Source organism: Carettochelys insculpta, chromosome 13 (assembly GCF_033958435.1).
Source record: "Carettochelys insculpta isolate YL-2023 chromosome 13, ASM3395843v1, whole genome shotgun sequence".
NCBI lineage: Eukaryota > Metazoa > Chordata > Testudines > Carettochelyidae > Carettochelys > Carettochelys insculpta.
Genome location: NC_134149.1, coordinates 13,351,932 through 13,379,774, shown reverse-complemented (window position 1 = coordinate 13,379,774; position 27,843 = coordinate 13,351,932). Strand labels below are relative to the sequence as shown.

The window sequence follows — 27,843 nt, the reverse complement described above, 5'->3', positions numbered from 1 at the left end:
AGCTTTTAACACTTTAATTGAAAAATATTTACAGCAGATGTTAGAAATGTTATGTTACAATACTGACATACACAAAATGGTGCTGGTTCTTTCACATTTTCCAACTTGTTCTATGAATTTGCAGTTTGGGAGTTTCAGTCCTGGATTTTCAGAATGCTCCTTTTCTCCAGATCATTCATTTCCTTCAATATCAAGGCAACGTTATACCTTAATTCTTGAAACTTTGCAACTGGCACCTGAAACAGAAGATTCATTAGAACCATGACTTGTCTGGCTATTACACTCCTCTGGATGGAAAACATTCTAGAACATCAAGTCCATATAGGTTCAGACAACAGTTTTATAGTCATTAAGCAAAAGATCAGAGGTTAATAAAATGCTAGATGATAACATAAGAATGACCAGATTGAGTCAGACCAGTATTACAGATGCTTAAGACGGAATGAACAGAACAAGGCAATTTATTGAGTGATCCATCATCCTCAGTGGTCCAGTCCCAAACACCAAGAGCATGGACACTATGTCCTTGACCATCTTGGCTTGTAACCATTGATGACATTTTTTGTGAATCCTGTTATCCTTCATAATATCCTTTGACAAGAGGTTTCACATTTTGTACATTGTAGGAAATACATCCTTATGTTTGTTTAAAGCTGCTGCCATTAATTTCACTGGGGATGCCTGGGTTATATGAAGGGGTAAATAACACCTCCCCATTTATTTTCTCCACTCCATTCATGATTTTATACACCTTTCTTAACCCCCACCCCCAATCATCTCTTTTCCAAGCTGAACAGTGTCAGTCTTTTAAAGCCCCTTCCATGGAAGCTGTTCTGTATCCCAAGTCAGTGTTTTGTGGGTGGGAAAAAAAAAAAAAGGAGCTGGTACTCAGACAGCTCCCTGTCTTCCTCATTTCCTCCCGCCCCAGCCAATCCCCCAAGCATCGGCACAAAAGCACTGCCCCTAGTCATTTTTGCTGCCCTTCCCTGTATGCTACGTATTTACCAAACATACCTCCAGGTGCCCCCAAAAGATCACAACAAACATATCACAATTTTTTACCTCAATGAAAGCCTTTGATAGAAATTCAGACGTAAGGCATTAAATTTTTTTGTTGACCTATACAAATTTGATACATAAGTTAGTAAACATACAGACCACCAGCTATTAGAGTGCCATCTGCAATGTGGAACCTCTGTGAAAGATTTCTAGAAGCCAGTTTCCTTGTTCTTTTTTATGCTAGTATGGCAATTAGGAGAATAAACTACATGTCACTTCTGGAAACAAAAAGGTTTTAAAAATTTCAACAACTTCATATACTCTGGGAACTTAAGGAATTCACACCCCATTTTTAACAACCATAAACACCTGACACTGGCCTCCAGTATGCCTGAATGCACAAATGAGGCAGCTTTTTTTTTTGAAGCAAGATGGTGACTCAAGAACAGCAAATATATTTGAAATCAAGGTTGTGATTTTTTAAAAATAATTTATATTTTACAGTTCAGTAACAGCCAGAACTTTCTGAACTTTCAGACTAAGTTTTAGAGTTACAAAACCAGAATCTATTTGTGTTCTGTAAATTGGAAAGCAGTGATGGCAGATAATGCCTTAGGTATAATAAGGCAATTACATTACAATGGTGTACTATTAAGGCAGTTATGAAAAACTGGGGCCTCATGACTTTATGCAAAATGCACATTTAGATAACTGTACGCTGGCTGTCTTCCTATTTCCCACCCCTCCTTCTTCCCCCATCCTGTAGACGTGAACAAGGTGGTTAAAGAAAGTTTTATGAGCCCAGTCACTGAACAAGATGTTGGGTTGACTAAAACTACAACAAAATACAAGAACCACTTTACCCTTCAATTTGTCTTCCAAGCTGAGGTTTCTTTCTTCTCTGTTAGCTAGCATGCTAACCACCAGAAGTAAAATCCGCTCATCAGATCCATGGGCTGGATTAGAGATAAGCTGCAAAAGTGACTACTTATCCTGGCTGAAATACACTAGTGCCGCTTACCCAGATGCTTCCATGCTCCAAATAAGGATCCTTGCAGCCTACGCACATTTCTGTAGGCCCCAAAGGATCTTCAACAGGGCATGCAGTCTATTCAAAATAAAGCAGTCTTGAATCCATGATTAACTGAACTATAGGGGAATATCAGGCTGTAGAGAATCTTTACACTTTGGCTGGGTCTATGCTACAAAAGAAATTCAACTTAAGATACACAACTCCAACTGCAAAGGGTTACATAACTGGAGTAGATGTTATCTGAAGTCAAAATTTCCAGCACGGCTCCACTAGAGGACGACGACAGGAGAAACTCTCCTCTTGATGTCCCTTTGTCCTTCTGACTGCAAGGAGTACTGGAACTGATGGGCGCATCCTCAATGCTCAATTCAACATGGCCCTATGAGTACTGCTAAATTGAACCCTGCAAGATCAACCCCCGGAGCGTCAACCTTCACATAAGTATAGATGTGCCCTTTGTCTTCACTACAAAATGGCATTGTGTTAGAACACTGCTGCAAACAAACCAAATAGCTAATAAGGCGCAGACCAGGATATTGCAATTGGTGCACGTAAGGACAATTCAAGTTCAGCATCATGTCAGTCCCCTCAGGTTTAAACCTCGATCCTGGTAGAGTTTAGCCATGATTAGCTGACATGGTGGAGATGACTTATCCTTGTATCAAAGATATGATTAGTGTCACTAGCTAATCTGACTATTCAGTCATATTCTAACATAATATTCACTAATGAGGTGATGCTCTTAGACAGAATAACTTAATGGTCTTGAAGCATTTTTTCCATTTGCAGACCTCTAAAAAAATTTCCAGTGGAGGTGCAGACTCCTTTGGAAATCATGGACAGTTGGTAGTACCCCAGAGGTCTATGGTCCGCAAGCTGAACAGCACAGGAATAACTTAAGTACAGTAAAACCCAGAGATGTGATTACAATTGGAAAATATATGGACAAATGCATAATACAGACCTGCTAATGGGAAGGTCTTAAAGAAAAGGCCAGCCAAGCAGATAATTAATGAGGCTGAGGCTAGGGTTACACATAGAGCTTACATGGTAACAGAAATGGAATGCCTACTGTGTATGGTTCATGTGAAAATTCAACCCCATTCCTCACTTCACGTGGAAAAAACTCATTTTTGAGTATGAAGAAACAAATCTAATGGATATATATTTGCCACTGCAACTCTTGAAGAATCAAGTGTGGGAAGTGGTTTATAAATGCCACCATACCCCTTGTGAGACTCAAAAGTTCCTTTCACAATAGGATGCACCTATCCCCTGTCACGTGTTTGCTAAGGGAGCATCCGCCACCAGAGAAGTGAAGGGAATTCAGCACTAGACTGCGAATTCCTCTGCAGCTGAGTCATAAAAGTATCCTATTCTTTTCACTTAAATGTGCAATGTGGCACAAAACGTTGCAAATCCCGCTTCTTTATTGAACTATGTACCTGAAAGCATGGCTTGAGAAGAAGGATCAGCAGACTAACAATCATATAACTTTTGTGGGGTGCAACATATGAATTTTCAAGTACTATTCACTGAGGAACAATCCTTTGGATTAATTATCTTGACCTCCCAGTCCAAACACAACCGGAGCTAGCTGGTCACTCTGTGTGCATGTTTGAGCATGAGGGAACTAAGAAGAGGAGAATGTTTGCCGGCCTGAATAAGGCACTTTGAACCAGGAGACAGATTTACCCCCAGATCTAGTACCAACCGTTGGAAGGACTGTGACCATGTGCAGAAATCCCACTCGCAGCTAGTTCTGCAGCATCCAGGTCTATGTGGCAGGTGGACTGGGATTTAAAATGAGACATGCTGCTCGTGAATGGTGATCTGCATGCACCAGGCAGATCCAGCAGCAGATCTCTTGGATAGGACAGCTCCACCTTGAAACAGGCACAGAGAGTTGCACTGTTTACTGCCCTTTTGGTGTCTGATGTTTCCTATGGAAAGTTAAGCAGGGACCACCAATTCTGGAAGTGGAGGAACTGATTTTCCAATAGATGTTTGGAAATACCTGTGACTTCCAGCTGTGCTCATTTATTTGGGTGGGGTGAAATTCACTCTTTGGCATAAACTATACCAGTGGTGCCCAATAGGAATTCAAAGATCACCACACTTGTGCTTGTCTTCTTTCCATATTTGCCACATTCAGCCCCTGCTCTAAGTGAATGCCCTCCCCCACCTAGAACCAGACACTCCCAGCCCCCTTCCTTCCCCCCTCCACCATTCTAATTCAATGCCAGCGACTCACCAGAACCACTGCCAGAGCGGACGCTCGGGCCACCATGCGCTTCTCCCACCAAGCGGTGGGGTGTGCGTGCGCTGAGCAGGTGGACAGCACTCCCTGCGTGCAGCTTTCAGGAAGAGACACATTAAAGGCTCCAAGAGCCACATGTGACAAGAGGTGCAGGTTGGCCAGCCCTATATTTGCCACAACACAGTGGTCCATTCGGTAGGTGTGGTGAATGTACTGGACACTACAGGCCTATACACTATTTGGGTCCCAAGTAACACCTCAAAGTAGGGCTTAAGTGGTGTATAGTCTTTGAAGCTAGCCTCTCTGAACAGGGGTCAATTTCATCCTTTGTCACATGGCATCTTAAAGACTTCTCAATGTAGCAGATCACAGTTTATCATTTCCCAACAGCTCCATATTAAGTCTTTCTGTGAAACAGTTTGTCATGTTAAAGACATTAAAGGTTGTGAAGCTAAACATTTAATCCAATAACTGGTGCATAACTGCCAGATAACTAATGTATGAATCGGAGCCAGACGCATGAACAGGCGAACTACTCATGCAACACAGCATTATTGTAGCACACAGCATTCTGTTACAAAGGCTAAGAGTACAGACAAGTTCATGCCATTCTTCTGGGAGGCATCATGTGCAATGTCTAAAAGAATGCCTTGCTTAATTTGAAGTAAAAAAGGCACCACAGTTTCCTGCTCTCTTTCTGGAAGCAGAATGTGTACTCAAGAGAAAAATGAGTAAAGATACTTGATATATATCTCCTATGACAAAATTAACAAGATGGAGGTGCATTATGTAAATTGGTTCAGTAACTTTGGAGCTATTATCAGGTTTTAAGATCAAAGTCAATAATACATTTATAAAGTGATTGAAACTTTGTTTCCTAAGAAATACCTATCGCTCCAAAGGAGCACAGCATAATTTCTGATGATCAACACTTTATTAACTTGCCAAAGAACAAGGCAAGAAATCATTTGGGTTGAAGTTTTACAATATGCTGTGTGTGGCTGTACAGAACTCAGAATACGCTAAAGAAAAAAACAAAACAAACAAAAAAAATCACATTGAATTATCCTTTAAGGCTTTAGCATTTTTAATAGCCATTTAACTTTCAAAGTGGGTCTCTCACTTTATCTATTAGGATAATAAGACTTACTTCAAAGCGATGAGCTGTCCCATCCGAAAGCTTCAGCAACATTAAAATAGAGGGCTGCAATGCGCGGGCCAATGAACTGAAATTATTTACATGATTCATATTAAAAGAGTACACATTTGCAGTGCTAATACAGAGCATTATAAGTTAACCCCTTCAGATGTCCAAGGGAGATCTTGTATAGCTCAGATGAATAATTTCCAAACATTTCAATCAAGCATTCACATTTGGCTGAGTAGGAAATTCTGATGAACCAAATTACCTTACCAAATTCACTTTAACACTTAGGTAGCAGACTTTTTAAAAGGAACTTTTATATTTAAAAGGGAAATGTATTCAAACTTGCAAATTATAAGTTAAAGTCAATCCTGGTGTAAGTCCACTGATTTCTATGGGAAAATATAGTCCAAATACTTTTAGCAAAAAGAACCCAGACCATCTTCCTTTGTACTTTGTCAATAAGCAACAGTACTGAGTTGACTAAAACGTTCCATTCCATTTGTGCTCTAAACTAGTGTTTCTTAAACTATGTTCTGTGAACAACTCACAAGTGTGCCTTGAGTATCTGACACTTTTTTGATATCAGAGGGGTAGCCACAGTAGTCTGTATCTTCAAAAACAACAAGAAGTCCTTTGGCACCTTATAAACTAACAGATACAGGAAGCATAAGCTTTCATGGGCAAAGACCTGCTTCATCAGATGCATGACCCACTCACGCATCTGATGAAGTGGGTCTTTACCCACAAAAGTTTATGCTCCAAAATATCTGTTAGTCTATAAGGTGCCACAGGACTTCTTATTTTTTGATATCATACATGATGGTCTACATCTCTGTTATTAAAACCAGATACAATGTTACTTCTTCATTGCTAGGATACCTGATTAAATTACTTCATTTTGGTTTTGCTGTATATGTTGCTGTTTGTTTTTTTCTGGTCTGACAACTATTTTTTGTGAAGAAAATTTTTGTAGGTGTTCTGCATAAAAAACATTGTTGTCTGGTGTTCCACCACCTCAAGTTTCAGAAACGCTGCTCTAACCTACAGCCCTGGTTGAGAAATCAAGCTCTCCTGGAGACTGTGCTAAGTTTGTAGCTTGCTATTTTATCCAGAGTCTCTTTGGTGACCTGAAGAGTAGGAAATAAATCATCCCTGTGCTACTTCCATCAGCAAAGGTTGCCAAAGCCAGGTCAGGTACTGACAGGCATTAGAGCTGAAAGCCTGGGATCACTCTGCTTCCTCATCTCTTAAGTGGAGGGGGGTTGCTAGCTAGATGATAAATAAGAATTGCTGAGGGTGGGCAAGGGAGTGGCAGGATGACTGGAAAGGAAAGTAAAAGGGAAGACTGGAAAAAGTGGAAGAGACGCTGTTCCCCAGTTGTTTGGCAGGGATTGCAGCAACATTTTTTTCCATCTGCCTGTAAGGGGAGCAAGATCTTTGGTTTCAGATGTGGATCCTGCAACACTTATCCATGCCTTCGTCACTGTGAGATAAAGACTGTTGCAGTGCACCCTACAGCCTGCCCCTGACACCATTCAGGAACTGCTGCTAATCCCAAAGGCGGCAGGTGGTCTAATAGTGTGTGCTGGTGCTCAGAGCGCTTGAGCTACCAGAGCTGCATAGGTTGCCTGTAGGCTTCCAGATGAAAATCAAGGGGGCAGTCTCAGGTTTTAATGCCCTGGTTACCTGTGGGACAGCTTCTCCCCATGGGCTGCCCCCCCCACCCCCCACACGCAGTGTAGGCTGTAGAAATGGAATTCTTCTGATACAAAAAGAAAACAGAGGTTTCCTTTTACTTCCCTGCTTGGCCTACCAGCATTCAGATTTCTTAGCCCTCTCCACAGGCTACTAAGTTCCTCTTTCTTTGCAGCATGTGGGGAGGGGACAGGACATTGTTAGCGGTTATATGGTGTAATCACCCAAAGGGATTGGACTGGATTACAATTATGGGCAGTTGAAAAGGTATTATTTTGGGCATTTTAAAATATTTGAGGGGAAGCTCCTAGCATGCATGTTTTAGAAATCTACCTGAACAACAGAAGGCATTAAAAATGCATGGCAATATTAACGAATGATGCAAGCATTTCCAAGAGACTGATTTTATGTAACAGTAGCCTTATCTCTAATCTGATTTATGTGTTACTCAAGGTTATCTCCACACTGTACCATTTAATGGTGCATACAAATCTGTCAAAGTGAGCTATATTTTCACATTAGAAAGTGGCACTGCAATGAAAGTTTAGAGCCGGAAAACCTTTTCACTAGTCCCACAGGCTTTTCTTCTTACCTCGTGGATATAGCTACGTCTACTCTCCACTTAATGTCATCAACACTCGGCAGCCTGTTTCCTTGTTTCATAGTTGTGGCTTCAACAACAGGACGCCTGGAAGACAAATCAGGGAAGGGAAATTATGAGGCATACGTGTAGGGCAAAAATCTAAAGGGCAAAAATATCCCTCAGTGTAAACCAATTTCCCCTTTGTGTCTCACATCATTCGGTGCAGTCTGAACAACTGAAGGTTGTGTAAAGGGACTGCATCTTGTGGTCAGACTACGTATGAGCTTCTTGCTTTTTGCTTCGCTTTTCAACAGATAATTTATCAAACGGCTGTGGGTAATTTCAGTAAACTGCGGTCCCAGTAATGATCTGCTACAAAGTTTCAGTAGAGACCTCAAGCTGAAATTAGACTCAGAAGTATATACAAATCAATGATGAACTATTAACATTTAGGGCAGGTGTGTGCAACCTGCGGCCTCTGGGCCGCATGCGGCTCTGGACAGCTAGTAATGCGGCCCCACAAGATCGTAAACTTTTAACATTATTATGTGATTTATATATATTAACTATATTATATATTTTGTACGCGGCCCAAGACTATCTTCACTCAATGCGGCCCAGGCAAGCCAAAAGGTTGGACACCCATGATTTAGGGTCTTTCTGCCAATGTTCCCCTCTCTCCATGTGAGGCCAGCACTGGCAAATAAGAAAGGAAAAAGAGGGATTAAACCCAGAAATTAAGACATGCCAACACACACATCCCCAACTGCCCTCCCCTCAGCAAACACACATGGCACTGCTGCAGCACAGCATGCCTAATGTCAGTTAAGTGTCATCTCCTGGGTGCTTGTTAGCGTATGTAAAGTGGATTGGATTAACGTTCCTTATGTAATGCTCGCAGCAAGCCCCAGCATGGCTTTTATGATTTTCTCTAGTCTACTAAATGAAGCTTTTAGCTTCTTACATGTTGTATTTTGTAGCTAGAGTCATACATGCTGGGTTTAACTGCATTTCTAGGAGGAAACAGTTGACTGTGATTAAATTTCAGATGCCTGACAGTCTTTAAAATTTCAACAGCATCTTAAACTTGAGGTAAGTAAACAAGTCAAATCTGATACCAAGACACAAACACCATCCATTTTTAGATTTATTCTCAAAACTATCTCCAGAATGAGGTCATTCGGTGGTTTGCTGGGGAGACAGTCTGAACTCTCCATTACTCACTTTTTTTTTTTCCCAGCTAAGCTTCTTGCACCTGTGGAAGTTCTTTGTGGTACGTTTCAAAGCTACTCCAACAGTGAGCTGGAGAATGCTTCACAATCTAATTACATTCTTTATTTCAGAAGGGGTTTCTCTTTTCAAAATGAGGAGTCATTCACTTGAAAGTCTAATGGCTGTCCCTACTCAGTTCCAGGCATAACATTCGCTTGGTGTCTGCTCATCCTTCCAGAGAAACTAGCAGCTAGAAAAAGGTGTGTGAAACAGACAGTCTAAGGTAGCATGATAGAGCAAAGGAAAAACAACCAACCAAAAACCCACCCCCCAAAAAATCCAGCAACCCACAGGTTATTTTCAGAACTGAGAGGCATCCCTGGCACCTTGGCAAAACAAGAGCAGAGAAAATAGATCATCTGGTTCTTGCCCCTAGTCAGCCTGTGGATAAGAAGTAGGTCAACACAGCTGAGTGCAAACTTGAGGAGTCAGAGCCTAGAAATGGGCATTACCAGAATCCTGATAGGCTGACACAAGCCCCTTCTCAGAGGTGAACTGCTGCAGGGTATCATTTTCAAGGACATCACCTCAAAAATACCTGTGCTGCTATTCCCTGCCTTTGTATATGCAAATATCAGCCAGGGGAAGACACTTCACTATGGTCTTTGTGGCAGGGGAGGAGTGTGGAAGGAAAGGTATTTTCCATCTTCTAGGCTGTGGGTAGTTGGAAATAAAGGTCCGTAGTGCAAACAAGTAGGCTATGACAAGACGTAGCATCTGACTCTCACTTAGAAGTCACAAAAATGGCATGGCCAAAACTGAGACCTTTAGTTTGGTGCCAGACTGAGCAGTAAATACTAATCTCCTAGAAAGGGCTTAATATGGCAGCTAACTATAAATATTTTTTTTACAAGGTAGTTTCATTTTCACAACTTCTTAACCATCTCTGTCTAGTATACAAAAGCAGCTGGAGCTGGACAATCAATGCATGAGAAGATGGTAAAGACAGTAGAAATACAGCTGCCAAAGTGAAAAGAAATGGGACGCTGGTGATAGGAAAAGAAGAATTTATTTAGACTGCAAAACATAAGGCACCTATGACTTTGCAAAGTCAGCGTACCTGCTAAGATTCTCATCTTCAAAAGCACTTTTATATGGGAGGCCTGCGTGTGTTAAAAGAGTGTATCAGTGACCCCGTGTATTCTCGGGACATAAAGCTGCACACGAACTGTCTGGGAACGTGTGAGTAAAGGAACATTGCGCAAACTGGAATGTGCTACATTACATTTGGGACATAACGATATTCATGGGGACCTAAATGGGAGTGTCAGAGAATCCTGAACAAAATGCATTGCAGCAGGAGAGCATCTGGAATGAACTCCAGGATTAGATGCAGTAACTGAGCCACCAACCAATGTCAAAATTAAAGAAAAATTTTGGATGGCTCACTCTGGACAGAGCAGCATTCCCCTAAAAGGAAGGTATGAAGATACTATTGTGTAACAAGACCACATGAATCAGTGTGATGCACCGAACCATGGGACCCACTCTAAACAATTATCTGACAGTACAATTTTTATCTAGTTTATTGTAGGTATTAAAAGTTTGATAACCTATAGTGATCCCTTTCCAAAAGCAGCTTTAATTTCTCATCGTTTACCTGACAGTGTCTATCAGCCACGCTGTCTTCTCCCTTTATCTGCACAGCTTGACGTATTTGAAGCTGTGGAGGTATGAGGAGAAATACAAGTTTTCAGTTTGCGGAGTTCTGGAACAGTCATTTAAGGCAGTGGATAGGCCAGATTGCCTGGAAAGCCATAAAAATGACAGGTCAAATGGTCATCTGAAATGGATCTCTCGGGGATGTGTAGTTCATATGAGCGTTGATTCAAAACGTCCAATACATCTTGCTCCGTCCTGGTCATGTACTGTGAACCACTGTACATTTATAATTCATTAAGAAAATGTAGCATTAGGTGTTAGCTCATGCAGCAGATTTGCATGTAAATGAAATGGGGTCTTAGAAGTCCCTCTGTTCTGGTTCTCAAACATGAAAGCAGATTATGTTGGATAATCACAGCTGGAAGTGAACTCTTCTGAAATTAAAAAAGCTAAATTCTCTAACACCATAGTGGTCTGGACGAAAACAGAAATTCATGCACGTTCCACCCTTCCTTCAAATGTCTCTCCCCTTGCCAACATTTCATTTGGAACCTATAAACTCCGCTATACCTGCCATGGTGTAATTCAGGCAGAAGATTACAGCAAGGAAGAGGAGACTCAAATCAAGCTGGCTCCCAGGAACTCTATATATCGAGCAAAAAGCCTAAGCAAGGAAAATAAGTAATATTCCTGAACTTCTGTTCCATCATTTGTCCATTTGCTTGGGAAGTATAACAAAAAATATAACAAAAGTGTAACAAAAAATCCCAAGAACAAAGAGGAAAAAATAATTATATTAATAACAGCTCTGGGCTTGATTCTGAGAGGTGCTCAGTGCCCTTTACTGTCAGTGAGGAGCACTCACCGCATGCAAAATCAAGCCATTTATAAATATGGGGAGAATTTAAGTAACAGTAGAGGCTCCATCTTGTAGAAAGTGCCCCCTACGAGGAAAGAAAAATAGGCTGCTCTAAATCTCCTTGATTTGATGTAGCATACTTATCTATTAAGATATAAGGTAAATAAATTCTGACTCGCAGGCACCAGCTATTACCCCTCCTAAAATATCATCAAATCACCAGGATTGAATTCTCAAGTCAATTTTACAATAAGGCTGGGATGACTGCACTCGATCAAGGAAAGCATCTAACAATTACAGCACACAGCATGCCCTATGCGGTTAGGCCATTAATGAAGCATGCTAATAAATATGCTCTGTACAATACATGATAGAGAACACTTAATGACAATGAATAATCCTAGAAGAGAAGTTGAAGTCCCTTCCAGTCAGAGAATTCTGGACTGCAAGGGAACTTAACAGGTCATCTAGTGTAGCCCCCTGCACTCAAGGGATGGCTTGTTCTTCATTTAAGGCACAACTTGTTCTTGATTCAAGGCATGACTAAATAATAAGTAGAACACTCCTGACAGGAGTTTGTCTAACTCAGTGGTGCTCAAAGAGAGAGAGAGAGAGAGAGAGAGAGAGAGAGAGACAGAGAGTGAGTGAGTGAGTGAGTGTGTGTTGGGGAGCACAATCGGCTGGCTGCTGGGTCTCAGGCTCATCCATCTCATTAAAAATGTTGCAATATGTTGTTTTTATGTATGTGTATGCCTGTATGTGTATGTGTTTTCCATCAGTTTAGATTACATTAGACAAGTGGTGGTGGGGGCCGGGGGGGAAGGCTGCTAATTGAAGGGATGAAAAGTGGGGCCCAACTTAAAGTTTGCTCATTCTTGGTCTAACTTGTTCTTAAAAAGCTCCAATGATGGTGATTCCACAACCTCTCTAGACAATTTTTTCCAGTGCTTAACCAGCCTGACAGAAAGCTTTTCCTAATCACCAACCTAAGCCTCCCTTTATGCAATTTAAGACCATTTTTTCTTACCCCCTCTTCATGTGTCATGGAGAACAATTTTTCACCCTCCTCTTTATAACAGCCTTTTATATATTTGAAGACCACTATTTCCCTTCCCCCGCCCAACTTTAGTCTTTTCTTCTCCAGACTAAACAGACCCAATCTTCCCTCATAGGTCATGTTTTACAGCCCTTAAATCAGTTTTTGTTGCTCACCTCTGGACTTTCTCCATTTTGTTCATATTTGTTTCTGAAATGTGAGGCCAAGACTATGATGCAATATTTTGGCGGAGGCCTTATCAGCGCAAAGTGGAATGGAAAACTTGTTTCTTGTGTCTCATAACATTCCAGCTAATACATCTCAGAATGTTTTTTTCCAGCAGTATTACACTGTTGACTCCTGCGTAACTTGTGATCTATTATAACCCCCGCATTCCTTCCTGCAGTCCTTCCTGGATTCTCATTTCCCGTTTTTGTGTGTGGAATTTGATCGTTTCTTCCTAATTGAATACTCTGCATTTGTCCTTACTGCATTTCATCCTGTTTACTTCAGACCATTTCTCTAGTTTGTTCAGATCACTTTGAATTTTAATCATATCCTCCAAAGCACTTGTAACTCCTCCCAACTTGGTACTGTCTGCAAGCTTTATAAGTGCATTTTCTATAACATTACTTAAATCATTGAAGAAGATACTGAACAGAACTGGACCCAGAACACATCTCTAAGGCATCCCACTTGATAAGCCTTTCCTGCTTGACTATGAACTACTGATTACTGCTCTCTGGGAACAAGTTTTCTAGTACCCTTCTTATAGTAGCTCCAGCTAGGATATTTTCCTAGTTTGTTTATGAGAGGATCATCTAACACAGTATCAAAACCTTTAATAAAGTCAAAATATACCACATTTACCACTCCCCGCCCCGCCCATCCACAAAGCTTGTTCCCCTGGCAAAGAAAGCTGTTATGTTGATTGGATATGATTTGTTCTTGACAAATCCATGTTGACTGTTAATGATTACTTTATTATTTTCTAGGTGTTCGCAAACCGATTGCTTGATTATTTGTTCCATTATTTTACAAGCTGCTGAAGTGAAATGAAGCTGACTGGGGTCTAATTCCCCCCCGCTGTCCTTTTTACAGCCTGGCATCTCCCATTTTCCAGGAATGTTCAAAGATAATGGCTAATGGATCAGATATCTCCAGAGTCAGCTCCTTGAGCATTCTTGGATATAGTTCCTCAGGCCATGCCCTAACTTCTCTAATTTTTAACTTGTTCATTCCCTATTTTAGCCTCTAAACCTCATTTTCATTTGAATTTACTACATCAGGTGTCCAATTGCTACTAAACTTTTTGGTGAAAGCTGAAACAAAAAGACATTTAGCATTTATGCTACTTCCTCCTACCGTCTTTTCCCCTTCATTGAGTAATGGGCCTGCTTTGTCCTTTGTCTTCCTCTTGAATCTAATGGGTATGTAGAATGTTTTCTTCCTACTTTTTTTTTTTTTTATCTCTAGCTAGCTTAATCTCATTCTGTGCATCGGCCTTTCTAATTCTGCCTCTGCATACTTGACTGAATGTTGTCCCAACATACATGATGTCTAACTCCTACATAGCATTTCCACCTGTTGGGAAAGTATCGTCATCCTCATCTTACTCACAGGGCAACTGAAGAACAAACTCAAAATCATTCTGAGTCTCCCAAAGGAACTGCAAGTCTCCACTGCAGTTCTCTTCCCGCTGGAATTCTGCACCACCATGCAATACAGAATTTGCACAGAATTAATATTCCCTGCATAATTTTATACTCTATGCAAAATGTGCATTGTCCTGGGGCACAGAGATCCAGGCTGCTGCCACTGCTACTGCAGTGGCAGCTGGAACCCCCGGCCCTTTATATCATGACTGCAGCCCCATGTAGTATAGGTGATGCTGAGGGCTGACTCTGCCTTGCCTTGCCCCGCCCCTTCCACCTGTGGGCCCATCCCTTTCAGGGCCCTTGAGCCAAGCCCCACTCAGCATTGCCTAGAGCCCAGTGAAGTCTGTCGCAAGCCTGCCTGCATCTGATGTGGGGACGCCTCTACCACCACCAAGGACAAAAGGGTGTTGGCTGGCAAGCCATGTACACGACCCAAGCCACACAACTACCTCCCCCAGGCCTACCCCTTCCCCCCTGTTTGAGCTGGGTCTCCTTCCTCATGCTAACCACCTATTATCCTACAACAAAACTACCACTAACTCACCAACCCCCCTCCTACTACAGTGGCATGACCCTAACACCTTATAGGACACACAGAAGCTTGAAACTGGACAAGACATGAGACAGACAAACATGCAAAGCAATCCTTAAGCATGCTAGTGCCCTCTTAGGCCAGGTCATTACAACATCTGTGTATAAAATGTTTGTATAACGACTGTTTAAATGTAATATTTAATTTCACTGAAACCAACACACATCAAAGCTTGGTATTAATATGCCCAATAGAGAATCTATTTGTCAAAAAACCATTTCCTGAATCTTTTTTGTTATCTGTATTGTAACAGACATACTTGCTGACAGGTATTTTGAAATAATATGCAGGTTTTTAAACTACCGTATGCAGAATTTTTAATTTTTTGGAGCAGAATTCCAGATGCAATCTGGGATTTCACCACTTGCCCTCAGCTGCAGATATACCAAGTGAGATTTTTCAAGGAAGTTCAAGAAATTCATCTGCACATGCTCTAGCCAAGCAGCGTGAGGAACTGTAGCTATATTCCCTGTGCTGTTTTTCAAAAGCTCATCCATTATTGTAATTGCCCACCGACAGGTATGCATTCCTCCTGGAACAGTGCATAAAAGTAAATATGACCCCAATTCTCAGACTTCACAAACTACACAGACTGAAAATTGACTCTTCATGGAGGTCAGGGATTTGGGGAAAAATACAATTTTATGGTCAATACTACGGACTATTATTAGTGGTGGGTCATCAATAAAAGCCCCCATGACAGCAGTATGCCTTGAGAATGGTTTAAATGCCACAAAAGAAGCTGCTTGCTGCTCAAAAGTATACCCTGAACAGTCACTTTACACAGAATCAGAGTTATAGGGTGAATTCCTGGACCAATAAGGTCGATGATAATGTTGCTTGCCACTTACTTCAAATGGGACCATGGTCTCACCCAGGATCCTTTACACCAAAGGGGTCCTTTGGATCTGCAGACTATGTCTGAGAGGCCCACTATAGTTTGTTGTTACCACAGAACAATGATTTTCAATCACATATAAGATTTTCAGAGAGGTTCAGCACCGCCATTCAAAATTTTGTATGGGTCCACAAATGACGATGGGTTGAACACCATTGCTTTAGACATCTGAGGAGAGGATGTAAATTGATGCATAAAATTACTAACCTGTTACCAAAGACTACACTGGCAAAGTCCATGATGAACTCTTCTGGTATCCTTAAAGAAAAGATCAATAATAAAACACAAATATAGAACTGTTTTGTAATTAAAGATATACACTCTTTTCTCTCCAAGTTAGGTAAACCACTCTACACTTAAAAACACCCCATTTTATCAACATTTTACATTTTTCCTCAGTTACTACTACCATCAGATTTTAAGCAATCACTTAAGTTCAGTCAAAGTGAGAGGAACAGAGCCTACCAGGACTCCACTACTTTTTATAATAGGGGTCTTGGGAACTCCATTCCCCACTAACTTTTATCCATTCAACTCCACTTCACCTTTTTTCTCCTTTATTTATTCTCTAAAGCAAAGGGAATTTCAAAGGTGCTCAGCATTAGCCTAATTCTGCCCTCAGTGATGTCACTATTAAAATTCTGACTTCACTGGAAGCAGAACTGGGCCAATCCCAATTAGGTGCTCTGGGCAATCCCAATTAACCCCTCTTTGATGTTATGTCTGTCTTAAAGTTCAACGAAACAGAAGGGAAAGATTTGCAAAGAATGTCCTCTCAGAAAGATGTGGAAATCTCAGGACTAGGTCAGAGACTTTACACAGATTGGGTGCGGCCATTATATCTTGAATGCTTAATAGGAAAGGTGGATTTCAAATAGTGACTTTAGGGGAAGTCCTGAGCTGGAAATGGTGGCAGCATCCAGCAGGGATTATCTATCAAAGGATTTGTTGAAAAGAATGTTTCAAGGAGGGATCTGTGGGACAGAGAGGAGGCTGTGAGAATACCCTTATGCAATGTTACTGGACGGCATCCTGGCCCGCACTTCCAAAATACCAAGCATGCAGAGAAAAAACATTCATTGCAGTGCTGACAGCCTCACTCCCACTAGCTCATTAGCTGCTGTAATGCGAAATGGAAGATGAATTTGAGAGGCCACTCAGCTCTCTGCTGATGAAAGCATGTCTCTGGAGAAAACCTGGCATACTGTGATACCGGAGAGACAAATCAACAGTGAGGTAATTAATCCTAAGTGGATTTGTCCTCCTTGCCTCCTTTTCCACTACATCTCTTGAGGCCAAGACCCAGGATAAGGAACTAAAGACCATAAAGCGGCTGCCAAACTGCTGAGAGCTACAGGTCCTTGGCCTGCCTGATTCCAGCCAAAACAGTTTTCAGCCTGACCAAAGGGAATGGTGAGAACTCTGGGGAAGGCGAAAGCAAGGAATATGACCTATGCTCACAACTTTGTGAGGAGAAATAACAGACAACTTGCTGTACTGCCAGAGCAGAGAGACAGCATGCCTGCCCAAATTTTGGCAGCTAATCAATATAAGAAGGCTGTTGTTCAGTCAGGTACATGTATTCTTCATGTATGTGGTCATGATGCTGAGGAGAAATTTTGTCCCAATGACACATGCCTGTGGATGCAGTTGAAGATGTTTCTTCAGTTAATTAATATATTACACCCTTGGGGAATAAGCGTATGCTTGGTTTTCAGCTCAGATATGCTGTGCAACAAGATCAATGTCATTTCCCAGAAGAATCACTTCAGTTGTGAAAACAGCCAACTCACCTAATACATAATAAGTTTTCAAAATCACTTTGTATGCCTTTGTGACCAGAAAGATGCTATTTGCTCCTTTAAAAATTTAGCCTTAAGATGCACAGAGATGATTGAAAGGAAAAAAAAAATCAGAGATTAAAATATTAGAAGACATCTCCGCTTAACGAGCTTATTAGACTCTCATGAGAGTACCAGGGAAGATTACCAATGCAAATTTCTAGCTCTGAGAGGAACATGAATGTACAGGCAAGTGAAATTTTATGGCTATGCCAAGCAAATTGACATAGCAATGAGACACGTATTGTCACTATTGCATACTTTTTCTGATAGTGATCCAGGCCAATCCTTCAACAAGAGACAACCAGGCTGAGTAATGAAGACCTTTCTGCTGGGAAAAGTGTTGGTAATAACATGATTGATTGATTAGTGGGAAGGAAAACCAATAAACAAGCATCAGGCGATGGCACTTTGGTCAAGGGGCAAAAGCTAGGGACGGGATGTCAGGACTCCTGGATTCCATTCTAACTCTAATACTGACTTGTGCTTTGGAAAGTTTCATTGCTCAACCTCAATTTCCTCTGTACAACAGGGATAATATTCATCTACTCACAGGTGGCATAAGGGTTATTTCCTGAGCACACTAATGCACTTAATGTACAACACAGAGAAGACAAGGCTCCTGCCTCATTCTAGGACAGACAGGTAACCAGATTCAGGGTCACTACACTTGGTGTTCAAGGAAGGACTGGAGAGTTAAATATCTGAGTGGTGCAGATTTATTAAAAAAACAGAGAGCGTGTTCAAAGAGTTTCTCAGAAAACTGGAAAGAAGATGGTGCTGGCTACATATTGATCTAGATGAAGAAGGAGACTGCCTGAAGAAGTAGGGGTAGCATGGAAGGTGATACAAAGATGAAATGGAGACAGTACAAAGATGGGTGGGGTTAGACAGGAGGTTTGGTTGGCATGTAGTGTTAACTCAGAGGTCAGCAGCTTCTCCTAGCAACTAGGAGTAGAGATGTTAAAACAGTGAAATAGTTAAAGGATAGCACTTACCTGGTTAACTGTTTTAAGTTAGGTCCCATGACCTCCCCACCCTGCTGATTGGGCCTTGCCACCCAACCCCTCTGTGGCTGCTCCAGCTGGCCACTGCTGGTAGAGTTAATTGACAAGGGCTGGTTAACAAGGTAAATGGTTATCAGTTAACCGTTTAATATTCCAAATTAAGATGGGCTTGCTGGCAACCTTGATGAAAGTAGTTTTGAGGGAATGAAAGAGGCAGAAACCCTAATGCTGAGGAACTAGCAGAGGGAACATTAGAAAAACAAGTTGAGATCCTGGCACAAAAAATCCTACACAGAAGCACAAAACATTAAAACAAACAATGCAGAGTAGGCGTTGCATTTTCTCTTATTTCTCCACCTTTCAATATTCAGCAACAGACCACAAAGATCACAACTGTGCAGGACTGGTAAACTGTTCCTCCCAGAACTTCTGTACAAAGATACTACCTCTGGATAGACTGAAATGGATTTGAACTAAGTTGTCGTAACAAACATTGTGCTTTGCCAGCTAATTAGCACAGGCGATCACAGCTGAACAATGCAGTAGGATTTCGTGAGTGTTATATCATTGTCCTTTCAAAGCAAAAAGTAGGACACCTCCTCAATTTCTGAAATGTTATCACTGTCTTAGCAAACATATTTACAACAAAATATTGCATGGCAGGTGTAGGTGTGCTTGTCACACTTGTATAACCTACATAAAGGACTGAATTGTGCCATCTCCCCAAAGCATGAAATTAACTGCATGAATTCAAAGCCAAATTGTATCTTACGCAACTCCTGAATACGTCTCCTGACTGCACATGGCCTCATTATCAAAGTATTACATGCAAATTACATCTGAACAGGACTGTGTTATATTACTCTCATCTCACACAGCTCAGTTGATGTAGTGGTAACAATCGAAGTGCTACTCAAACTCTTTGGGGGAGGAGGGTGAAGGATGAAAAGGGGTGAGGCAAGGATGAAGTGGCAGGCTCAGCTCTTCGTTATGTTGAATTTGAAGGATGAAGTCAGTCCCTTATAGCACTCCCACAGCAGGTCTAAGGGTGTGATGTTAAACTGATCACTCTGACATTTTAGAACAAACCTAACTCTGAAGAGCTGTAATTTTTTTTTAAAGGCAGTGTTTAGTGAAAGCTGGTCATAGCCTGAAAGTCTCAAATCCTCTACCTACAGAGCAGGTGCAGCCCAGACAGCAATAAATACAAAAGTTCCTTTATATAACATTTGTAGGTATGACCTGGAGAATGCTGGCTAGGAGTGTGGCTGGCTGGATTCAATATCTGGAGCCTTAACAATGCCAATCATGACCATGCTTTTGTGATGGGTTTACTTGTCCATGGGGAATAGAACTGGGAACACTAACTCATTTCACAAGGGGTGTCACTAGACAAGAGTCAACTTTGGGATTATATTGACCTGTACTGGTTCTCATCTGGTGACCTAGACTGGTGACAGGCTTGAGGAACTGGTAATGAGACATGTAGCCTCTCTCTCTGTCTCTCTCTCTCTCTCCCATGAACAGCAATGACTTTTAGAAAGCTGATTACAGCACCCTGTTCCCCCTTCAGGAAACAGCTGCAGAAAAGCCTTGACAGTGAACAATTTAGGTGAAATAAATGGACATACCTAAGATTCTGTAGATCTTCCTTAAAAACCTAGAAAGACAAGAAGGTGCAATTTACACAATGTACACTTGAAAACTGGTTCTGCATTAAAATGATATACATTTACAAGAACTAAAGAAGAGGTTACTTGTTTGTTAGACCTCCCAGAAAATTCTTCTGTGCTAACAGCCCCGAAATGGCAAAATGGGTGCTGGTTAGTATGTGTAGAAGTGTCTAAGTGACTTTGAAGCAGAAGTTGTCATTCAGAGGTGTATCAATACATACTGCTGCCAATGGTAGGCAGTGTAGAAAGCATGTGAAAGGCAAGCTGTGTCCACAGTGTAATGGGTAGCTACGTGAATCAGTGAAAGGCTCTGACAGGCAGGAGGCAGCAGGGAAAGGTTCTGGCAACAGAATACTATACTCATAAAACTGCAATGTAGATAGGAGAGGCACTGCCTGGGCATGTAAAAAGCTGTTTAGAGTACTTAGCCATAGGGTTCAGGCATGTCTTGACTATATTGACTAAGTAATGCCTCACCATTATTTGTACACACTAGACAGATAGCTAGGTATGTACTCCACACACTACTGCAAGGAGTGTGCTTTGTAGACATATTTGAAAACTGCACCCATTAGTTTTAAGAAGAACCTCTGTCATTCAACCGTGTCAATATACGAGTTCTTCCGTCAGCAGCATTTTATACTCGCCTGAAAACACGTTAGAGTGCTTGTTTAAACTACTAGAAACAGAATTTGAAAAAGCTAATTTCTGACCTCTAAAGAAATGTCATCCCTATCACAGTAGGGTAGGAGAGCCCTGTGATAAAGGAAAGACGCCAACAAGCTAAAAACTAGTGTATTTCAACAGACAAAATTAGACAAAGGAAAAACGTAAGTTAAATAAAGTAAAAGATAACAAAACAATAACATCATAAAGACTAATGGGAAAGGAGGAAGAATTGAGGCAAAGAGATAAACTGATTTTTTTTTACAAATTCACACAGAATGTACAGCAGAACCAGGAACAGAACTCAGGCCTTCTTACACTCAGGGAAATATCTCAGGCATGCACAAGGTGGGGGGCGGGGGGGTGCCGTTTCATAAAGAAGGCATAGCACAATTAGCAGCTGGGTTTCATGCTCATCCACCTCACTAGAAATGTTGAAATGTTACTGTTTTTATGCCTGTGTATTCACACATATATCCATTAATAAAGATTTTACATTCCATACACTTATTTTCTTACATGTGCCGAAAGGAGTTTTTTCATATGAACATAACCAAAATTTCCATTGGTTTGGATTGCATTAGACAGGTGTGTGTATTGGGGTGGTGATGGTGGTGGAAAATGTTAATTGCAGGGATGAAAAGTGGGGCCTGACATAGTTTGCTCACTGCTGAAATAGTCTAACCATAAAAGGATCCTTCGTTGATGATACACATCCAAGGCAAGCAAAAATAGGTGCGTAGCACAATTTCACAGGCAAAAGAGAGACTGCAACAAAAGGAAGTCAAATAAAACAGACAAGCACAACCAGAATGCAAGCCGCTGAAGTAGAAAATGGATGCAAATAAATCTTTTCCATATACATGGAAGTTAAATACAGAAGTATCTTGCAAATTTGTACTTCAATTTGCAGGCGACACAACCTTAATTTATCAAGGCTCCATGTATGCTTGGTACTTACTTCTTGTTTGAAACTGGACAGGGGAAGCCGCAGGGCCTCTCTGAGAAGAGTATACATGCCAGAGATGAAGGAAGCGAGCTGCTCTTCCGACAGATCAGTGCTTTCTGCAATTGCCCTCACAGATTCTTTGCAATCTTTTCCTTCCAAAGCACTAATGACGACTGCAACAGAGAAACCAACCAGGTGCTTCTTTAAAACGAGGCAAGTACAACGTGTGTGCCAGTATATGGGCAAGTACTTCCATAATTTTGCTTGGCGGCTGGTGTTTTCCTCTGGTACTGCTATATTATTCCGTCTTTACAAACACAACTCACTGTCCACCAGGTCTGTTGTGCAGCACCACTTGGGGCACAGAGCATAAGCTGATGGAATAAGAGATATATTTTAAAGCGGAATGGTCAGTGGCTGAGCTTGATTCATTCAGGAAATGGGACAAGCGCTTTCATCTTTAGGTCACCGGTTTAAATCTGACAGGGGTGTGTAATGACCAAGTCATTCATGTCACAAGTCTGTTGGTAGTTTAACCTACTTTACAGTCACTGTGGCTCTGAAACTTGCTTAGCAGGAGTTAGACTGATAGAACTACAGTAAACTCTTTCATATCTGGCATTCTATTATCCAGAGCTCTCAAATAATTGGAATTTTAACCATAAGTTAATTTTAGTTACTTTTTCCATAAGTATGCTATAGAGAAAGTAAGTACAAATAAATACAGCAAATACAATATAAGTTTACAGTACTTAGATAAGCACTCTGCATACATTTTTGTTTGTTTCTTAATATTTAGTCTTGTTTCTTCCTTTAGCATACACATTGCTACATATATCTCTCTATTATCCAAAATGTTAGAATATCCAGCGACCTCCCAGTCCCACGGCTGCCAGATATGCTTACTGTAACTTGCTTTTCATCAGCTTTAGATATTCCTGAGTCACACGACACTCTGGTTACAAGCTCCGCAGAGAGGTTAAACACTGAATGGGCAAGCAGGTAAAGCAAAACTCTCACTCTTTTCAGGTGGCATCTCTGCATCCATATCAAAGCATATTTTTGGAGAAGTTTGCACTGTTGCTGATGAGCAGTTCCAGCACCAAAAGTCAGGCAGCCTGCAACAAGGCTGACTTTTGGATGGACTCCCTAAAACCTTCAATTTATAATTATTTTTCCACATTCCATATATACAAAGGTTTATAAAATGAATCTGGCTGATATAAAATTTTGCTTCTGCAATCAGATCTGTGTTCGCAGATCCCACAAGTACATGAAACCCTCTGGGAAAGATTAATGTCTGCCCACTTGGACAGTGTTCGCAGAACCAGGCCTTTAAACTGAAAATGTATTATGCTCCATATTTACCTCATGGAATAAAACGTGAAAAGTTAAAAATGGCCAGACTGAGATGGCAGCTTAACATTAAGGTTAAAAAATAAAATAAAAGTTTTAACTGAATTGCACAACTTTCTTGTGAAATTCAATGGAGTCCACTCACTGTGAGCTTCTATTTTTGGACAATTTTACTTACTTTTGGGCATTTTTAGATGTCTTTAAAGCAGGCGTGTCCAACCCGTGGGCTGCATGCGGCCCTGGACAGCTAGTAATGCGGCCCCACAAGATCATAAACTTTTAACATTATTATGTGATTTATATACATTAACTATATTATATATTTTATATGCGGCCCAAGACAATTCCTCTTCACTCAATGCGGCCCAGGCAAGCCAAAAGGTTGGACACCCATGCTTTAAAGGAAGCGAAAGATTCTAAATAGTTAGAGCAGTAGACTGAAATCTTCTGAATTTATCCACATAACAGGTGTAATATGGGCAGTACCAGCACAAAACTTCCCACAGTATTGGAAAATGACTCAACACTAAAGCTGAGGAATTGTCTTTAAAGAAGAAAAAGAAGATTCCATCTTCACTGAAGCTGCCTAAGTGTCAGTTAGTACCAATGGTGAGGATATTTTTCCCCCCTATTAATGTCTGTCCCTATCCAAACTAGAAAAGCAGGTTGTGATCAGCTAAAACATGTTAGCTGGTTGTGATCAACCCTAGCGGGGTTAGGAGAATAGGGGGGCAGGAGGTGAGGTCAAGCTAACTCATTCTGAAACACAATTAGCACAAGCTAAAGTAAGTGCAACATCTTGTTTAAAGTCACATCAGTTATGACATCTTAGCTCATATGTTCGAAAACAACCTGTTTTCCTCATTTGGATGTGACCCAGAAATTGGACTGGGATCAATAATCAGATAGACTACCAAGCAGCCACATGCCAACAAAGGAGCCAAGAAGTGAAAAGTTCCTTTCTCACATTAGTGAATCCTGTTAAGTATTTCTCTGCAAATCCATTTGAGGTATTTTATAATATGTACAACACTAGCCTAGAATGCAGACTGTTTATTCCAGTACATTGTAAAGAACTACAAAGGTTTACTGGATTGCTGGTAACCGCACTATTATAACACTTCCAACTGATACTATTGGTAGGCAGCATGTCCAGTGGATAAGGCACAAGAAATATAGGTTCTCTGCAGGCTGTGGAAGTGATGCAGATGACTTTGCTGCATCCTAGTTTCTCCATCTGGATAGGGATAGCACTGGAGATAACACTGAGTCCGAAAAAAATCTTTGTGACTTAGGTAAAGTAAATGCTGCCTGTGATCAATGTATGGAATGGGCTATGTAAGTGCAAACATTGGTTTCTACATTTCATCAAATATCCACTGAGTCAGAGCCATTAGTTTACACTTCCAGACTTCGTTCCGGTGAGCGTACAATGCAGAATAACCTTGTGACTCTGGTCTGTGATATTTCCAGATTTTTAATTCCAGAGTTGCATGACATTGCATGCCATTCTGACATTACCTATAATACAGAACAAATTCACCACACCTTCCAAAGCTGCCAATCCTTCAATGGAATAGTTGCGTGCAAAGGCTGAAACACTAATGTGGCAACACCGATAATCTTGCATGATTTTAGTAAGCTGGATGACCACTTATCATGGGTGTGGCCAAGTTTTTTGCGGTCCCATAAAGTTTGTTTACAGCCACTAGTCCTGACTCTCAGTGCTCTGTGCTGTTATTTAGCTGTACTTTATCCCTAAATGAGTTCTCAGAGCCTGGTAAGCAGTGGAAGTGTTGGTAATGCGCTACACAATACTGACCTCCCATGGCCTAGCAAATTCTCTCATTCAGCCTCAGTCAGGCCCCAAGGGTACCAGAATAGATAGGTTCAGCCTGTAGTTTGTACATATAGCCTCATATAGTTCGTAGCTCACCATGCACCAGAGTGTCAGCAAGAGGAAAACATCTATTTCCTTTGGTCGTAAGTGAAAATTATCACTTTGGGGCAGAGGTGCTGTAACAGTTTCTATAGTGGGGGTGCTGAGTGCCACTGAACTAAATGGTAAACCGTGTATATGAGGGAAACTACTTCGAGCTGGAATATGACAGCACCCCCAGCATCTTTAGTTTGGGGAGCCAATTGATTGCTGGCATGTTCTAATTACACGAAGTAGAGCTCTGCATATCTGTGGATAACTGCACAGGGCTCTCTCCCCTCCTCTCTCCCCAGGCAAAAGTGGGGGGGGGCACCAGGGCAGGTCACTGAACTGTAGGCAGGAAATGGATGCAAGAAGCTGCAAGTTCTGAAGAAAAGGCTAAGTGCTGGGCCTTTCCCCACTCTCAGTACCCCTCCACTGACCTGTGCAGCTCCAGCCCCAAGTCCCCGCTATCCCTTATCCCCAGTCCTTGCTTTCCTGCTGCCCGGCTCCCCTTGCTCAGCTGTACTTCCTCCCTCTCCTCTCCAGATTTGTGGCGTGGATGCAAATAAAATCTAGATTGTGAATTGGATGAAGAGTTGAGTCTGGTGGATGCAGATCAAATGCAGATCCATATTTTTGTACCCGTGCAGGGCTCTAATAACAAGCATTGTTGTGAGACTGGTTGCTACCCCTACAGGAGGAAGGATGTACTCCACAATGAACTCTCCAAGATGCCTTTACCAGTGAAGATAAACCAGCATGTGATCTTCCTGGTGCCACTGAGGTTTTCAAGTCTCCAGTCATCCCTGAGTAATATTGGGCTGGACAAATATGGATCTATTTCCAATTTTACTTGTCAGTTTGGTGAATCACCCTGTTTTTAATTCCATCACCTACAATTATTAGGTAGCTGGAGATGTAAATTCAGTTGTGAGCTAGTTACTCTGTTTTCACTCCAGTATACTAGCACTGTGATCCTAATGCCAACCAGTCAGACCAGAAGAGTCCTGCGTGGATCTGTATCCACATCCAATCTGCAAAGCGGGGCCTCAGATACCCAAATCCTGGATGCAGGTGCCTGTGGATTTGCAGGGCTGTACAGACCATCTTAATGGAGCAGTTGTCTCCTGCCCGCTTCTTGGGCTTTTTGCTCCCCACTCAGACCCAACACTCTCCCTGACTGGTTTGAGCAGGAGACTCAGCATGTGGCTTCCCGAGCCAAAAAAACACAGAGGCCAAAACTGCAGCAAAATCAGTTACTAAAAGGTTTGAGCAGGTCCCTCTTGCCTTTACACATGGTGGGAGAGAGGTGCAGGACTCTCTGCCTGCTGGGGATCACAGAACACCCAGCAAGGAAACCAAGCTACCCCTGTCCACGATGGAAGACCCCAGAGGGAGACACGTGGTATGGGGCGGGGGGAGATTGCTGGATCCCCGGGGCAGAGCAGGAAGCCCCTGCCTGTGGGGGGGGGGAGCGGGGGTTGATACAGGAAGCCCCTGCCTGGTGAGGGAAGGACCCCAGGCAGGAGCAGGAAGCCCTTGCCCGGGGCGGGGGGGGGGGCGCAGGACTCCGGGAAGGAACAAAAGCCCCTGCACGGGGAGGGGGGGGGCGGTACATTGCGTGTTGCAGGGGGACAGGGCCTCAGGGAGGAGCAGGAAGCCCTGCCGGGCGTGGGGGGCGGGCACGATGCAGGATCCCCGGAAGGAGCAGGAAGCCCTGCGGGGGGGGGGGGGCACGATGCAGGATCCCCGGAAGGAGCAGGAAGCCCTGCGGGGGGAGGGGGGGAGCGCACGATGCAGGATCCCCGGAAGGAGCAGGAAGCCCTGCGGGGGGGGGGGCGCACGATGCAGGATCCCCGGAAGGAGCAGGAAGCCCTGCGGGGTGGGGGGGGCACGATGCAGGATCCCCGGAAGGAGCAGGAAGCCCTGCGGGGGGGGGGGGGCACGATGCAGGATCCCCGGAAGGAGCAGGAAGCCCTGCGGGGTGGGGGGGGCACGATGCAGGATCCCCGGAAGGAGCAGGAAGCCCTGCGGGGGGGGGGGGGGGCACGATGCAGGATCCCCGGAAGGAGCAGGAAGCCCTGCGGGGCGGGGGGGGGGGCACGATGCAGGATCCCCGGAAGGAGCAGGAAGCCCTGCGGGGCGGGGGGGGGGGCACGATGCAGGATCCCCGGAAGGAGCAGGAAGCCCTGCGGGGGGGGGGGGCGCACGATGCAGGATCCCCGGAAGGAGCAGGAAGCCCTGCGGGGGGGGGGGGGCGCACGATGCAGGATCCCCGGAAGGAGCAGGAAGCCCTGCGGGGGGGGGGGGCGCACGATGCAGGATCCCCGGAAGGAGCAGGAAGCCCTGCGGGGGGGGGGGGCACGATGCAGGATCCCCGGAAGGACCAGGAAGCCCTGCCGACGGGTGGGGGCGGTGCAGGATCCCGGGCAGCTCTTGCCGCGGCAGGAGGCCGCAGGAGCCAGGCCCAGGCGGGGAGCGCGGGGGCCGCTCGGCTCATTCGTACCTGTGAGCAAGCGGCGGAAGGTTTCCCGGCCCAGGCCCCGCACGCCCCGGGCCATCGCCTCCACCTCGGCGGGCAGCCGGGCCCCCAGGAAGCTGGCCCTGCCCAGGCCGCTCTCGCCGTGCGCCGCGTGCGAGTAGGGCGGCGAGCCCGCCTTGCCGGCTGCAGCCATGGCGGCCCGAGCCCCGGCGCACCCCAGCCCGCGGCTCCCTGCGCCTAGCGCTCCCCCCGCCTATTGGGAGCCGAGGCCAAAGCGCACCGCCGGGGAAGCTGGGAGATTGCAGGGTGTGACC

At 43.2% G+C, this 27,843-nt stretch overlaps 1 protein-coding gene across 1 annotated transcript; it reads right to left on the bottom strand.

Moving 5' to 3' along the window:
• Positions 1-27,843, bottom strand: COMMD5 (COMM domain containing 5). The gene is made up of 7 exons (XM_075007874.1): positions 27,554-27,843; positions 21,783-21,943; positions 20,114-20,142; positions 15,842-15,892; positions 7,727-7,822; positions 5,443-5,518; positions 1-236 (listed from the first exon to the last, which is right to left on the bottom strand). Exons 1-7 carry the CDS (start codon positions 27,720-27,722, stop codon positions 135-137), a joined length of 684 nt encoding a protein of 227 aa, XP_074863975.1. The 5' UTR covers positions 27,723-27,843; the 3' UTR covers positions 1-134.